The following is a 14,781-nucleotide window of genomic DNA, read 5'->3' on the forward strand; positions in this document are numbered from 1 at the left end:
CACTTACCCGCTGTAGGAAGTAGCTATTCCACATCCACTCTACCTGGACCTTTCAATATTCAGTAGGTTTTAATGAGATTCCCCCCCTCATTCTTCTAAACTTCAGCGAGCACAGGCCCTGAGCCATCAAATGGTTCTCATACCTGGGATTCCTGGGATCATTCTTTTGAACTTCCTCTGTACTCTCTTCAATACCAACACATCCTTTCACAGATAAAAGGCCCAAAACTGCTCGGCATACTCCAAGTGCTGTCTAACTATTGCCTATAAAGCTCAACATTACATCCTAATTAATTGCCTCTCGGGGAAGTGAGAACTGGGAAGGCATTTGAGGGAAAGAGTGAGAAATTTGCACTTGTGGTTGGGGTTGCTTTATGAGACTCATTGATCTCAGTCTGCTCTCTACCAGCTCAGTGGTAGGATGTTTATTTCTAGGTTTTTCTGGACTGGGACACCACTTAGGCCCTCACATACCAGGGTATCACAAAACATTAGGAAGATTGTGACCTAGGGGGCCATTTGGCTGATCGTGCCTGTACAGGTCACCTTCCAGCATTTGCTTTGTAGGCCTACAGCTCATGACTTTTCAAGTACAAGAGGGTAAAAATTTTCGCATAAAGAAGAGGATTTATGAGGCAATGGTCAGACAGGTCAAAGGTGAATTACGTAGTCACCAAAGATGTGGGTGAGGGTTTCAGCATAGTGACCCCCTCATTTGCCAGGGATGTGAGTGAGGGTTTCCTCATTTCCCTGCAGGCTGAGTAAAGTATGGAAATATTTGCTATTGCAGTCTCAGTGATGGAAAGCTTCTGGACTTCAGATAAAGGTCAAGTGGGATTCTCGGATTGCAGGACTTCGTCACCAAGCCTCTTTATAACCAAGCTTCTATTCAATTTGGTGCAGAATAATTCATAGCAGAATGAAGAATAGAAAATCCTCCTGTCCTGGAAAGCATTTATCCCCAAGCATTCAAGATTGTTGAATGTCATTTCCTGTACATAAGGAGAACGAAATAATTGTTTCTCGGGATCCAATGCAGTGTTATATATAAGGTTACTGGGATAAATACAATTCCAGTGACATTATTTGTTCCATCACCTTGCCTACAGCTGTTTGTCCCCAATCTAATGTGTGTGATCTTTCCATTTACTAGGACATCATTGAAGAAATTGACAAGATGCTGGAGAAGATGCCGGGGGTGACGTCAGTACACGGCCGCTTCTATGACACTTCCTGCAGTTACTACCAGGTGGTGGGTGACCACGCGGCCTACTACAGGGAGGCTCTGCGGTATCTCGGCTGTACCGAACTCTCTGACTTGTCAAGTAATCACCGGTGCCTTCCTTTTTACAAATGTTTCAATGTATCTGTTAACAAGAGATACAGATCCTGATAAAACGTCAACTATCATTCCTTTTCATAGATGCTACCGGACCTGCTGAGTTCCTCCAGCATTTTGTGTGTTTTGCTCAGTATATCTGTTTCAGCGATTGGTCAAATTTTGGCAGCTGGTCAAAGAGATTCTATAATTTCTCACTTTTTGCTTGTTTCCCTTTTAGTTTTTTTAAAGGATTTCGCTCCCAACCCCAGAACTAGGTATAATTTTGCAGTCCTCTGCAATGTCTCCGAATCAGAATCAGGTTTATTCTGTCTGGGCAGCCTCCAACCTGATGGCGTGAATATCGATTTCTCTAGTTTCCTTCAATTGCACCATCTCCTTGCTTTCCTTTCCTTTCCCCATTCCAAATTCTGATTACCTTTTCATCCCTTGATATTCAGAAGCTCTCTCGTTATTCCCTGCACCCTTCCAAGGACTTTGAATCCTTGCTAAAAAGTGGTGATCAGAAATGGATGGGTAGCTTCCAACCTGATGGCATGAACATCATTTTTTCTCATTTCCTGTACTTACTACCACCTTCCCCTTCTCTTTCTTTTTTCATTCCCTGTTCAGACAGTGGCTCACCTCTCACTACTCCTCCTCTTCTCACCTGCCCATCACCTTCCTTTGCTTCCCCTTTCTTCTGTGGTCCACTGTCCTTTCCTTTTCTATTCAAATTCAAGTTCAATTGTCATTCAACCATACATGGATATAGCCAAACGAAACAACGTTCCTCTGGGGCCCAAGGTGCAAAGCACATTTTCAACTGCACACTGCACCAGTAGCATGATTTCAGAAAAACGTACAGTCACAAAGAAGAGAAAAAGTAATACTGCCCAAGTCCCTAAGTGGTCTGACTGAAGATTGTCCTGGTCCCGCTTGTTCCACTGAGTGAACACTGGAGGACAGCACTGAGCGACCGGCGGAGGAGAGTACCTTCTTTCAGCCCTTTACCTCTTCCACCTATCACCTCCCACCTTTTCAGTGTTTCCACTGCATGCAGATTTCTGGTCACTAACATTGCTCGTTGCTTCTGAATACAAAAAATAAATTTTTAGTCAACGCTACTTTCCTATGAATCCCTTTCCACATAGCTTGAGGATGAGAGTTCAGCTGTTCAGCCTGGTGGTTGGATAAGAGTGAAAGGGTGGCTCTGCATTGGATGGTTGGGAGGGATCATTTGGGCCCTGTGTTTGCAACGGTCCCGATAAATATCTTGGTTGGGTGGAAGAGAGACCCCTGCTTCTCCAGCTTCTCTATTCACGTAACTGTAACTCCTCATCCTCAGAACTATTCCCGAATTCTTTGCCTCCTCCCAAACCTTCCTGCCTTTCTGAAGATGAATTTATTTATTTAGCGATGCAGCACAGAATAAACCTCTCTGGCCCTCTGGAGCCACACCACCTAGCATCCCCTGACAACCTCGGTTTAACGCTGATCTAATCCCGAGACGATTTACAATGACCAGTTAACCTACTCGGTAAGCCTTTGGACTGTGGGAGGAACCGGGATCACCCGGAGAAAACTCGGGCTTACAGAGGACGCCAGGATTCCGACGCCCCCAACCTTTAATAGTGTTGCATTAATTGCTGCGCTACTGTGGTGTAATGTCTGGAATTAAATGTAGGGCACCAGGATGCAGTTCTGACATTTAGCTTAACCTCATGGCTTTTACAGACACTAGGTGCTGAAAATCCAGCGAAATGCGCACAAAATGCGGGAGGAACTGAGCAGGTCAGGCTGCATCGGTGGAGAGGAATAAAAAGTCGATGCTTCGGGTTGAGACACTTCTTTCCTGGATTTTAGTATTCCCTAGGCAACATCTAAATTGTTCATTCTAGTTCAGTAAAAGGTACAGATCAGTCGGCACAAATGCTTTCTTTCCCCCTGAAGATATTCGTTGAATTTTTTGGGATCTTTTTGTCGATGGCGAGTCCAAAATTTGTTACCCCTGTGTCTTTTCCCTCAAAGAAGGACGGTGAGCCAATATCTTGAACAGTTGTAGCCCCCTCATGAACTTATACCTGAGCAGAAAGTGCATCCTGTTCATGTGGTTTTCCAGGACACACAACATCAGCATAGCTCTCTTACAGTTTGTAGTGATGGAGTTCGGAGTTTAATTCTAGCGTCCTCTCTAAGGGGTCTTTGTATGTCCTCCACATGGAATGCATAAGTTTTCTCCAGGTGCTCCCGTTTCTTCTCACAGTCCAAAGACCTACTGCTTAGTAGGTTAGTTAGTTATTGTAAATTGTCCCATGATTAGGCTGAGATTAAATCGGGGGTTGCTAGGCAGTGCAGCTCAAAGGGCTAGAAGGACCTGTTCAGCTCTCTCAATAAATAACTCAAGTTTCCACCTGATGAACCAAGAGATTTGTCTCTTTTTTGTTAAATGTCAATTCACTAAAAATAAGCTGCTGACAAATTATAAAGGTGTACTATATGTATAGTTCTTTAAAACTGGGGCCCCATTAATGCTGGTATCTGCTGTCATTTTGTGTGTGTTATTCTGGATTTGCAGTGTTTGCAGAGTCTCTTGTGTTTATGAACTCAACATTGCAGCGGAACGATACCGTAGTGGTGAATGTAACGCTGTTATAGCACCAGCTATTCCTGCCGCTGTCCGTAAGAAGTCTGTACGTTCTTCCCGTGACCGTGTGGGTTTCCTCTGGGTGCTCCGGTGTCTCCCACGTTCCAAAGGTGTAAGGGATAGGAATTAGTTCCATAGGTGAAATTAGGTGGCATAGGCTCGCTGGTCCAGAAGGGCCTGTTACCATGGTGGATTGCTAAATAAAATATAAAATAAAATATTGCAAGTGTGATTGTGTTGCACTTTCACTAGTTACACTCATCCTGAACTTCGGCTGGTTATGAAGTAGGCTGATATTTTTCTGAACTGTTCCTTCTCATTAGTGGGCTCACAGCAGCAGAGAGCATTCACCCTTGGCCTGGCTGCCCTACTGGGGGAAGGCATCTACAACTTTGGAGAACTGGTAAGTACAAATTAACTCACGAGTGGTGATCATGGCACACTTTCCAACTCCACTTCCGGATCGTTTTGGTGAACATAGTACAGCACAGGGACAAGTCCTTCAGCCCACAGTCTTGTGCCAAATCAATTGAATGGTCCTTAGTCCTACAAATTGTCTATATCCTTCTATTTTCCTCACATTCATCTGCTATCTAAACATCTCTTAAAAATCTTTAATGTTTCTGCCTCTACCATCAACCCAGGCTGCGCATTCCAGGCACCCACTGATCTCTGTGTTTAAAAAAAAACGTGTCCCTCATATCACCTTAAATGGATGCCCTCTGGTATAAGGCATTTCACCGCTGGTACCGGAAAGCATGGTCAGCACAGTGCTTTACAGTACCAGCAGCCAGGTTCAATTCCTGTTACTCTTTGTAAGAGGTTTGTACTTTCTCCCCATGACCATGTGGGTTTCCACCCTCAGTCCAAAGACATACTGGTTGGTAGGTTAATTGGTCATTGTAAATTTTCCTGTGATTAGGCTCAAGTTAAACTGGGGGTTGCTGGGTGGTGCAGCTTGAAGGGCCAGAAGGGCCGATTCCACGCTGTATCTCAGTAAATAAAAAATACTGTCTGTCTACTCTATCTTTGCCTGCCATTGTCTGATAAACCCCTATCAGATCTCCCCCCAGCCTCCGCCACTGCAGAGAAAACAACCCCTTTGTTGAACCTCTCATTACAATACATGCCTCTAATCCAGGCAGCAGCATTTTGGTAAACCAATTGATTCCACATAGTTTAATGTTATTTCCTGTACACAAGTGAAGGGAGATGAAATAATTGTTACTGCAGATCTGATGCAGCACAAAAGAAAAAATACACAATAATAATAAAAAAGAAAAAAAACACACAGTAAACATAAATCTATAAGATAGCTTATGTACACACATTAATTGTATGTCCATGAAGTGATGCTAGGTGCTTAAGATGATTGACAGGAAATGATGAAGTAGCGGTGGTTGGAGGGATGGGTGGAGGTGTTGTTCGGCCTTACTGTTTGGTGAAAGTAACTGTTTTTGAGTCTGGTGGTCCTGGTGTGGCTGTTACATAACTTCCTCCCTGATCGGAGTGGGACGAACAGTCTATGAGCAGCATATGTGGGATCCTTCCTGATGATACTAGCCCTCTTCTGGCACCTGTCCATAGATGTGTCCTCGATGGTGGGTAGGCTTGTGCCAGTGGTGTGTTGGGTATATTGGACTACCCTATGCAGAGCCGTTACAGAGCAATCTGTGGCATGGTGTTTCTGTGAGCGATGGGTGGACATGATCTGTCTGTGAGGGATCTGTGGACATGATGTGACCTGTGAGGGAACTGTGGATGTGACCTGTGAGAGATCTGTGGATGTGATCTTTGAGGGATCTGTGGATGTGATCTGTCTGTGAGGGATCTGTGGACGTGATCTGTGAGAGATCTGTGGATGTGATCTGTGAGAGATCTGTGGATGTGATCTGTCTGAGGGATCCATGGATATGATGTGGCTCTGAGGGATCTGTGTATGTGATCTATCTGTGGACATGATGTGTCTGTGAGGGATCTGTGGATGTGATGTGTCTGTGGGATCTGTGGATGTGATCTGTCTGCGAGGGATCTGTGGACATGTGTCTGTGTGAGATCTGTGGATGTGATCTTTGAGGGATCTGTGGATGTGATCCGTCTGTGAGGGATCTGTGGACGTGATCTGTGAGGGATCTGTGAATGTGATCTGTCTGGGAGGGATCTGTGGATGTCTGAGGGATCTGTTGTTGTGATCTGTCTGTGAGGGATCTGGACATGATCTTTGAGGGAACTGGATGCAGTGGCTGGTGAGGGACCCGTGGAGGTGGTGATGGCAGAGGGACCTGTGGATGCAGTGGCTGGTGAGGGACCCGTGGATGCAGTGGCTGGTGAGGGACCCGTGGATGCAGTGGCTGGTGAGGGACCCGTGGAGGTGGTGATGGCAGAGGGACCCATGGAGGTGGTGATGGCAGAGGGACCTGTGGATGCAGTGATCGTGGAGGGACCCGTGGAGGTGGTGATGGCAGAGGGACCCGTGGAGGTGGTGATGGCAGAGGGACCTGTGGATGCAGTGGTTGGTGAGGGACCTGTGGAGGTGATGATGGCAGTAGATGCACTGTGTTTCTGTGTGGTCTCTTACCCTGTGTGATGCTGAAGATGACTCTTCTTTCTCTGCAGTTAATGCACCCGATCCTGGAATCGCTGCGAGATACGGAGAACCAGTGGTTGATTGACACTCTATACGCTTTCAACAGTGGGGATGTCGAGACTTTCTTCTGCCTGAAGACCTTCTGGGGATCTCAGGTCAGCCGAACCCTTTGTCACTGTTTAAAACCTGTCGGGGGCCGTGATTCAAGGTTTGGAGCTACAATGGGTTTGAACATGGAGCATTTCAGCTCAGTGCAGGTCCTTTGGCCTACAATGTTGTGCTGACCTTCAAACTACTCCAAGATCAACATAGCCCTCCATTTTTCCAACATCCATGTGCCTGTCCAAGAGTTTCAGTGCCTCTGGCACTGCACCTGCACCTGCCAGTGTGTTCCACGCACTCACCAATCTCTCTGCAATAAAACCTACATCCGACACCCTCCCATACTCTCCTTCAATCATCTTAGAGTTATGCCCCCTGACATTAGTCATTCCTGCCCTAGTTGTCCACTCTGTCTGTGCCTCTGATCATTCTGTACACCTCTATCAAGTCACCTCCTTTTCTCTAAAGAGAAAGCTCTGGCTTACTCAATCTTTTGTCAGAAGACATGCTCTCTAATCCTGGATACATCCTGGTAAACCTCCTCTGCACCCTCTTAAAGCTTCACCAACCTTGCCATAATTTTTATATACAGTGGCATGCAAACGTTTGGGCACTTCGGTCAAAATTTCTGTTACTGTGAATAGCTAAGCGAGTAAAAGATGACCTGACTTCCAAAAGGCATAAAGTTAAAAATGACACATTTCTTCAATATTTTAAGCAAGATTACTTTTTTATTTCCATCTTTTCCAATTTCAAAATAACAGAAAAGGAAAAGGGCCTGAAGCAAAAGTTTGGGCACCCTGTATGGTCAGTACTTAGTAACACCCCCTTTGGCAAGTATCACAGCTTGTGAACACTTTCTGGGGCCAGCAAAGAGCTTTCAATTCTTGTCTGGGGGATTTTTGCTCATTCTTCCTTGCAAAAGGCTTCTAGTTCTGTGAGATTCTTGAGCCGTCTTGCATGCACTGCTCTTTTGAGATCTATCCACAGATTTTCGATGATGTTTAGGTCGGGGGACTATGAGGGCCATGGCAAAACCTTCAGCTTGCACCTCTTGAGGTAGTCCATTGTGGATTTTGAGGTGTGTTTAGGATCATTATCCTGTTGTAGAAGCCATCCTCTTTTCATCTTCAGCTTTTTTACTGACAGTGTGGTTTGCTTCCAGAATTTGCTGGTACCTAATTGAATTCGTTCTTCCTTCTACCAGTGAAATGTTCCCCGTGCCACTGGCTGCAGCACAAGCCCAAAGCATGATCGATCCACCCCTGTGGCTTAATAGTTGGAGAGGTGTTCTTTTCATGAAATTCTGCACCCTTTTTTCTCCAAACATACCTTTGGTCATTGCATCAAAATTCAGCGTCAGAGGTTTGCAAAGGAACATCGAAACAAGCTTGATGCATTTTGGAAACAAGTCCTGTGGACTGATGAAGTTAAAATAGAACTTTTTGGCCGCAAACATCATCGAAAATCTGTGGACAGACCTCAAAAGAGCAGTGCATGCAAGACGGCCCAAGAATCTCACAGAACTAGAAGCCTTTTGCAAGGAAGAATGGGCGAAAATCCCCCAAACAAGAATTGAAAGACTCTTAGCTGGCTACAGAAAGTGTTCACAAGCTGTGATACTTGCCAAAGGGGGTGTTACTAAGTACTGACCGTGCAGGGTGCCCAAACTTTTGCTTCGGGCCCTTTTCCTTTTTTGTTACTTTGAAACTGTAAAAGATGGAAATAAAAAGTAATCTTGGTTAAAATATTAAAGAAATGTGTCATCTTTAACTTTATGCCTTTTGGAAATCAGTTCACCTTTTACTTGTTTAGCTATTCATAGTAACAGAAATTTTGACCAGGGGTGCCCAAACTTTTGCATACCACTATAACTTATTCTACAATTAGCTGCTATGCTATTTTTTTTGTAAGTTAAGCTGATTAGGCAGATATTTTCTGAACATGTAATTTGTAGATTTAATTCAGATTCTTATTTAAAGTGTAATTAGAGGAGGTCCCATTTAGGACCAGTATTGGTGATTTAGTACTCATGAAATGAGCAAAGAAGCTCTTGTTGAAAAATTAAGTGTGTGCCTTCAGTCTCCTGTACCACTTCATTGATGGTACCAATGAGAAGAGAGTATGGCCTGGGTGATGGCAGTCCTTTTTGATGCTGCCTTTTTGAGTCATTGCCTTGTGAAGGTGCTTTCATTGCTGGGAAGCTGAGTGCCTCTGATGGATCTGGCTGAGTTTACTGCTTTCTGAAGCTTTTTCCGATCCTGTGCAGTGGCCACTCCATAGTAGATGGTGATGCAACCAGTTAGAATGCTGTTCATGATATACCTGTAGAAACTTGCAAGTGTCTTTGGTGAGGCATCAAATTTTCTTAAACTGCTAATGAAATATAGCCGTTGTCCCTTTTTTTTTGCAACTGTAAGATATGTTGAGCTCAGGAAAGATTTTCAGAGTTGTTGACACTCAGGAACATGGAAGCTGTTCACCCTTTCTGCTGCTGGTTCCTTGGTGAAGACTGGTACTGTATGTGTTCCCTTGACCTCCCCTTCCTGAAGTCCACAATCATTTCCTTAAGTGTAAGGTGTCCCTGCAACACCACTCAACCCAGCTGATCTGTCTCACTCCTGTATGCCTTCTCATCACCACCTGACATCCTGCCAACAATAGCTGTGTGGTCGACAAATTTATAGATGGTGTTTGAGCTGTGCCTAGCCACGCAGTTGTAGAGAAAATATAGCTAAGTATGCATCCTTGACGTGCGCCAGTGTGATTGTCAGAGAAGAGGAGTTGTTATTTCTGATCCACATTTTTTGAGAGCGGGAAATAGAATGGTACAGAAAAATGCCCCTTGGCCCATGACGTGGCAAACTGATTAAACTAATGGCATCTACTCTCTTCAACATGCTTATAGTTCACATCCCTCCATTCTCTTCATATTCATCTGCCTATGTCAGAGCTTCCTTTTAAAATTCTCATTATTATTTACAAATACCAGCATCCCACTTATAATCTCCTCCTAAGTCTACACTTCACAGAAATACTTAGTACCCTTTTTGTAATCTCCTCCCAAGCCGACACCTCACAGAAATGCCAGCCCCCGTCTGTAATCTCCTCCCAATCCTACACCTCATAGAAATGCCAACATCCCGTCTGTAATCTCTTCCCAAGTCTACACCTCACAGAAATGCCAGCACCCCGTTTGTAATCTCCTCCCAAGCCGACATCTCACAGAAATGCCAGCACCTCGTTTGTAATCTCCTCCCAAGCCGACACCTCACAGGAATGCCAGCACCCCATTTGTAATCTCTTCCCAAGCCGACACCTCACAGAAATGCCAGCACCCCGTCTGTAATCTCCTCCCAATCCTATATCTCACAGAAATATCAGCATATGTGGAATTCATCTGTGCCCTGACTTTGGCAGTTTTGTTAGTGGAACCCAAGCTTTATCTCCAATGATGCTGAGATTTTGAGATTTGGTCCCTAAATTATTCCGGTTTTTTTTCAAGGTCAAGTTCGTTGATTGTCATTCAACTGTAGACATGTGTACAGTCAAGTGAAACAATATTCCTCTGAGACCATGGTGCAAAACACACATTCAATGTATAAAATAACATTAACACAATACTATTAATATATAATAAATTCTGTAGCTGTACAAGCTGACATAAAATGCAAATATGACATATATTTAAATATATAACAACATTACTATTACTGGCATTGTCATAAATAATGCATACTGGGTGGTATCAGGGTGTTCAGAAGTCTCACGGCCTGGGAGAAGTTGTTACCTGGCCTAACAGACCTTATTATATACTGCCGGTCCCGTCTGCCTGATGGTAAGAGGTCAAAGGGATGGTGTGACGGAGAAGAGGGGACCTTGATGTAGAATGCTGTCCATGGTGTATCTGTAGAAATTTGCTAGAGCTTTCGAGATTCAGGTTTAATTATCTTTCAACTGTACATGAATATAGCGAAACAGAACAGCGTTCCTCCTGGGCCAAGGTGTAAGACAGCACACGGCATACTGCACATAGCACATATGGCTACAACTTCAGGAAGAATATACCAGATCTCCTCAGACTCCCGATGAAATATAAGTGCCAACATTCCTTCCTTTCTGAGATATAGGAGACCTTTCATTGCATCACGTCTTTGCCACCTGTCCCATTTTCCCCACTTTCTGGTAAACTTTACTTTCACCCTCATTTTCTTGTTAGCCACCAACACTAGGGGTAATTCACAGCCAAATAACCTACTAACACATCTCTTATATTTTCCTCTCCTTATTCTAAAAAGTGTGAAACAGATGGTTGTTTTCTGAGACACTAGCATAAGAGATAGCTTAGTGGTTAGCATAACACTATCACAATGCTAGGTCAGGCCAGGCTCAATTACTGCCACTGCCTGTAAAGAGTTTGTACGTTCTCCCCATGACCACATGAGTTTCCTCCGGGTGTTCTGATTTCCTCCCACAGTTCAAAGACAAATGGGCTGGTAGGTTAATTAATTAGTTGGGTGTAATTGGGCAGCATGGGTTTATTGGGCTGGAAGGACCTGTTAATGTGCTGTATCAGAAAATAAAATGAAAATAAAGGTTTCTGCAGGTGCTGGAATTCCAGAGCAACACACACACAATGCTGAAGGAGCTCAGCAGGTCAGGCAACATCCGTAGAGAATAAACAGTTGCCGTTTTGGACTCAAACCCTTCATCAGGACTGGAAAGGCACGGGGAAGAAGGTGGGGGGGGTGGAGGAGTACAAGCTGGCAGGTGATAGGTGAGACCAGGTGAGGGGGAAGGTGGGTGAGAGGGGGAGAGGGGGGTGAAGTGGGAAGCTGGGAGGTGGTAGGTGAGACCAGGTGAGGGAGATGAAGTGAGAAGCTGGCAGGTGATAAGTGAGACCAGGTGAGGGGGAAGGTGGGTGAGAGCGGGAGAGGGGGCTGAAGTGAGAAGCTGGTAGGTGAGACCAGGTGTGAGGGGGAAGGCGGGCGAGTAGTGGAGGAGGGATGAAGTGAGAAGCTGGGAGGCGATAGATGGAAAAGGTGAAGAGCTGAAGAAGGAGGAATCTGACAGGAGGGGAGAGTGGACCATTGGAGAAGGGGAAGGGGGAGAGGCACCCCAAAGGTAGGTGAGGAGAAGAGAAGGGGTGAGAGGGGAGTCAGAATGGGGAATGGAAAAAGAAGGGAAAAAGTAAAGGGCCGAAGGGGGTGGGTTTTAGTAAGAAAGGATAAGGAGCCATGATAAAAATGGAGGGGATTTAGAGGGATATGGGGAGAAGGTGTGAAATGGGAACCAGAACAGGGAATGGAAAAAGGGAGGGAGAGAAATTACCGAAGTTGGAGAAATCAGTGTTCATGCCATTAGGTTGGAGGGTACCCTGAGGGAATATGAGATGTTGCTCCTCCAACCATTCTGAGAATCACGCACTGAGTTATCGTCAATGGTGTCTGGCCCATTGGAGGTAACCTGCTGTAACAGTTTAGGTGGGTGCACTAAGAGTCTGGTACAGAAGCCAACAGAAGGGAATTGTGGGTAAAACTCACAACCAAGAGAGTGCTGGGCGTTTCTCATCAGTAAAGGAACACATAAAAGCAATATGGGAATACGTTAAGTTGCAGAGAGCCACGCCAGCTCAGCCCAGCGAGCTCTGCACGATCAAAGCAAATTCAGATTCATTTTATTTGTCTCACATTCATCGAAACACACAGTGAAATGTGTCATTTGCATTAACAACCAGCACAACCTAAGGATGTGCTGGAGGCAGCTTGCAGGTGTGTCACCACACATATCCACAGTGCTCGGCAGCAACAACACAGGAACGAAACAACAACCGTAAACAAGCCTGTTTCCTCCCTCACACAGTCTCACACACACACACACACACACACACACACACACACACACACACACACACACACACACACACACACACACACACACACCCACCCCCTCCAGTCTCCAGTGAACTCATGGATTCACAGACAGTTAGCTTTGACTGTCCTGTTTAGTCTTTCCCTGTGACTGCATGTGTTTTCTTCGGCTAATTCGGTTTCCTCCTACAGACCAAAGACATACGGACTAGTTGGTTAATTGGTCATTGTTAATTGCCTTCTAATTAGTCTGGGCTTAAATAGGTGGGTTGCTGGGCACTGCAGAGTATGAGCCACAACCTGGCCTGGCGCTATCTTAATCTGAAGCACAGGGATGATGTAGGCACTAACTTGTTTTCTTTCTCTCTCCGACAGTCAGACCTGGCCAATAATGAGCAACGACTGAAGGAGAAACTCCAACTGCTCTGCCTAATGGAGGTACGTATGCATTGAGGCTGACGTTTGCCCGGGTGGTAACACAGGGATCTGTGGACCCCAGAGGGATAAGTAATCCAAAGTTAGCACTCATCTCAACTCTGAATGTTTCTACAACCTGTGGAATTACATTCAAGTATTGTTTATTATTGATTGATTTATTGTTAGTATTATTTGCTTTTTGTATTTGCACAATTTGTCGTCTTTTACACATAGGTTTTCATTGATTCTATTGTGTTTCTTTGTATCTACTGTGAATGCCCACAAGAAAATGAATCTCAAGTTCATGTGCACTTAGTGGCCACTTTATCCGCTACCTCCTGTACCTAATGAAGTGGCCCCTGAATGCATGTTCGGGGTCTTCTGCTGCTGTACCCTATCCACTTTAAGGTTCGACATGTTGTGCAAGAAGATGCTCTTCTGCTCATCACTGTTGTAACGCGTGGCTATTTGAGTTACTGTCACCTTCCTGTCAGCTTAAAACAGTCTGGCCATTTTTCCCTGCCTTCTCTCCTTAACAAGGCATTTTCACTCACAGAACTGCTGCTCACTGGATGTTCTTAGTTTTTCACACCATTCTCTGTAAACTCTAAATATTGTGTGTAAAAATCCCAGGAGATCAGCAGTTTCTGAGATACTCGAACAACCCTGTCTGTGCCAATCATTCCATGGTCAAAGTCACCTAGATTACATTTCGTCCCCATTCTGATGTTTGGTCAGAACAGCAACTGAACCTCTTGACCATGTCTGCATGCTTTTATAAGCTGCCATATGATTGACTGATTAGATATTTGTAGGTGTACCTCATAAAGTGGCCGCTGAGAGTATGTGCCTTGTCCCATGTCCAATTTTTCCTTTCAGTTGAAGACATTTTAAGGAGAATGTTATCTGGTTATTCAGCTGTCATGGAAGTGATTGATTCCCACCCACCAGTTTCCACCCATATTCCCAAACCGTGTCTTTCTTTTGTTGCCAAGTCTTATTGTTATTTTCATTAAAATTCATTTGTATTTCTAAGATGGTGTTTACAAGACCAGCTAATCATCGGAAGATGACATTCCAGGAGATAGCACATCAGGCTAAGGTGCCTATCAATGAGGTGAGTCGTGAGCTGGATCAGCAGATCATAGAAAAGTACAGTTCATCATAAACACAAAGGAATCTGCAGATGCTGGAAATCAGAGTAACACACACTCAAGATGCTGGATGAACTCAGCGAGTAGGGCAGCATCTAGGGAAGGGAGAAAACGGTCAGTGTATCGGGCGGACACCCTTTGTTAGGACTAGAAAGGATTGCGGCAAGAATCCAGAACATGAAGATTGGGAACGAGTTGACTTTATTTCTTACATCCTTCACATACATAAGGAGGAAAAATCTTTGTTACATCTCTGTCTAAATGTGCAATCATAGTAATTTATAATAATTCATAATAAATAGAACAGTCAATGTAACATAGAATACACAGCGTGAGTTAATCAGTCTGATGGCCTGGTGGAAGAAGCTGTGTTGGAGCCTGTTGGTTCTGACTTTTATGCTGCGGTACCGGTAACAGCTGGAATAGATTGTGGTTGGGGTGACTTGGGTCCCAATTGATCCTACGGGTGCTGTTTACACACCTGTCTTTGTAAATATCCTGAATCATGGGAAGTTCACAACTACAGATGCACTGGGCTGTCCACACCACTCTCTGCAGAATCCTGCGATTAAGGGAGGTACAGTTCCCATACCAGGCAGTGATGCAGCCAGTCAGGATGCTCTCAATTGTGCCCCTGTAGAAAGTTCTGAGGTGAAAGAGACGTTGTTGTACCTTTTTCACCACAC

The 14,781-nt window shown here is 44.7% G+C and overlaps 1 protein-coding gene across 2 annotated transcripts in view; it reads left to right on the forward strand.

Annotated features, from left to right (window-relative positions):
* LOC140195261 (26S proteasome non-ATPase regulatory subunit 13-like) overlaps positions 1–14,781 on the forward strand; it is a 111,081-nt gene that overhangs the window by 80,046 nt on the left and 16,254 nt on the right. For both annotated transcript variants that reach the window (XM_072253317.1, XM_072253316.1), the window contains exons 7-11: positions 1,154–1,325; positions 4,289–4,368; positions 6,582–6,707; positions 12,900–12,962; positions 13,978–14,058. In XM_072253317.1, the coding sequence (XP_072109418.1) occupies positions 1,154–1,325; positions 4,289–4,368; positions 6,582–6,707; positions 12,900–12,962; positions 13,978–14,058 (522 nt within the window). The remainder of the gene's footprint in view (positions 1–1,153; positions 1,326–4,288; positions 4,369–6,581; positions 6,708–12,899; positions 12,963–13,977; positions 14,059–14,781) is intronic.

Source organism: Mobula birostris, chromosome 3, assembly GCF_030028105.1.
Source record: "Mobula birostris isolate sMobBir1 chromosome 3, sMobBir1.hap1, whole genome shotgun sequence".
Taxonomy (NCBI): Eukaryota; Metazoa; Chordata; class Chondrichthyes; order Myliobatiformes; family Myliobatidae; genus Mobula; species Mobula birostris.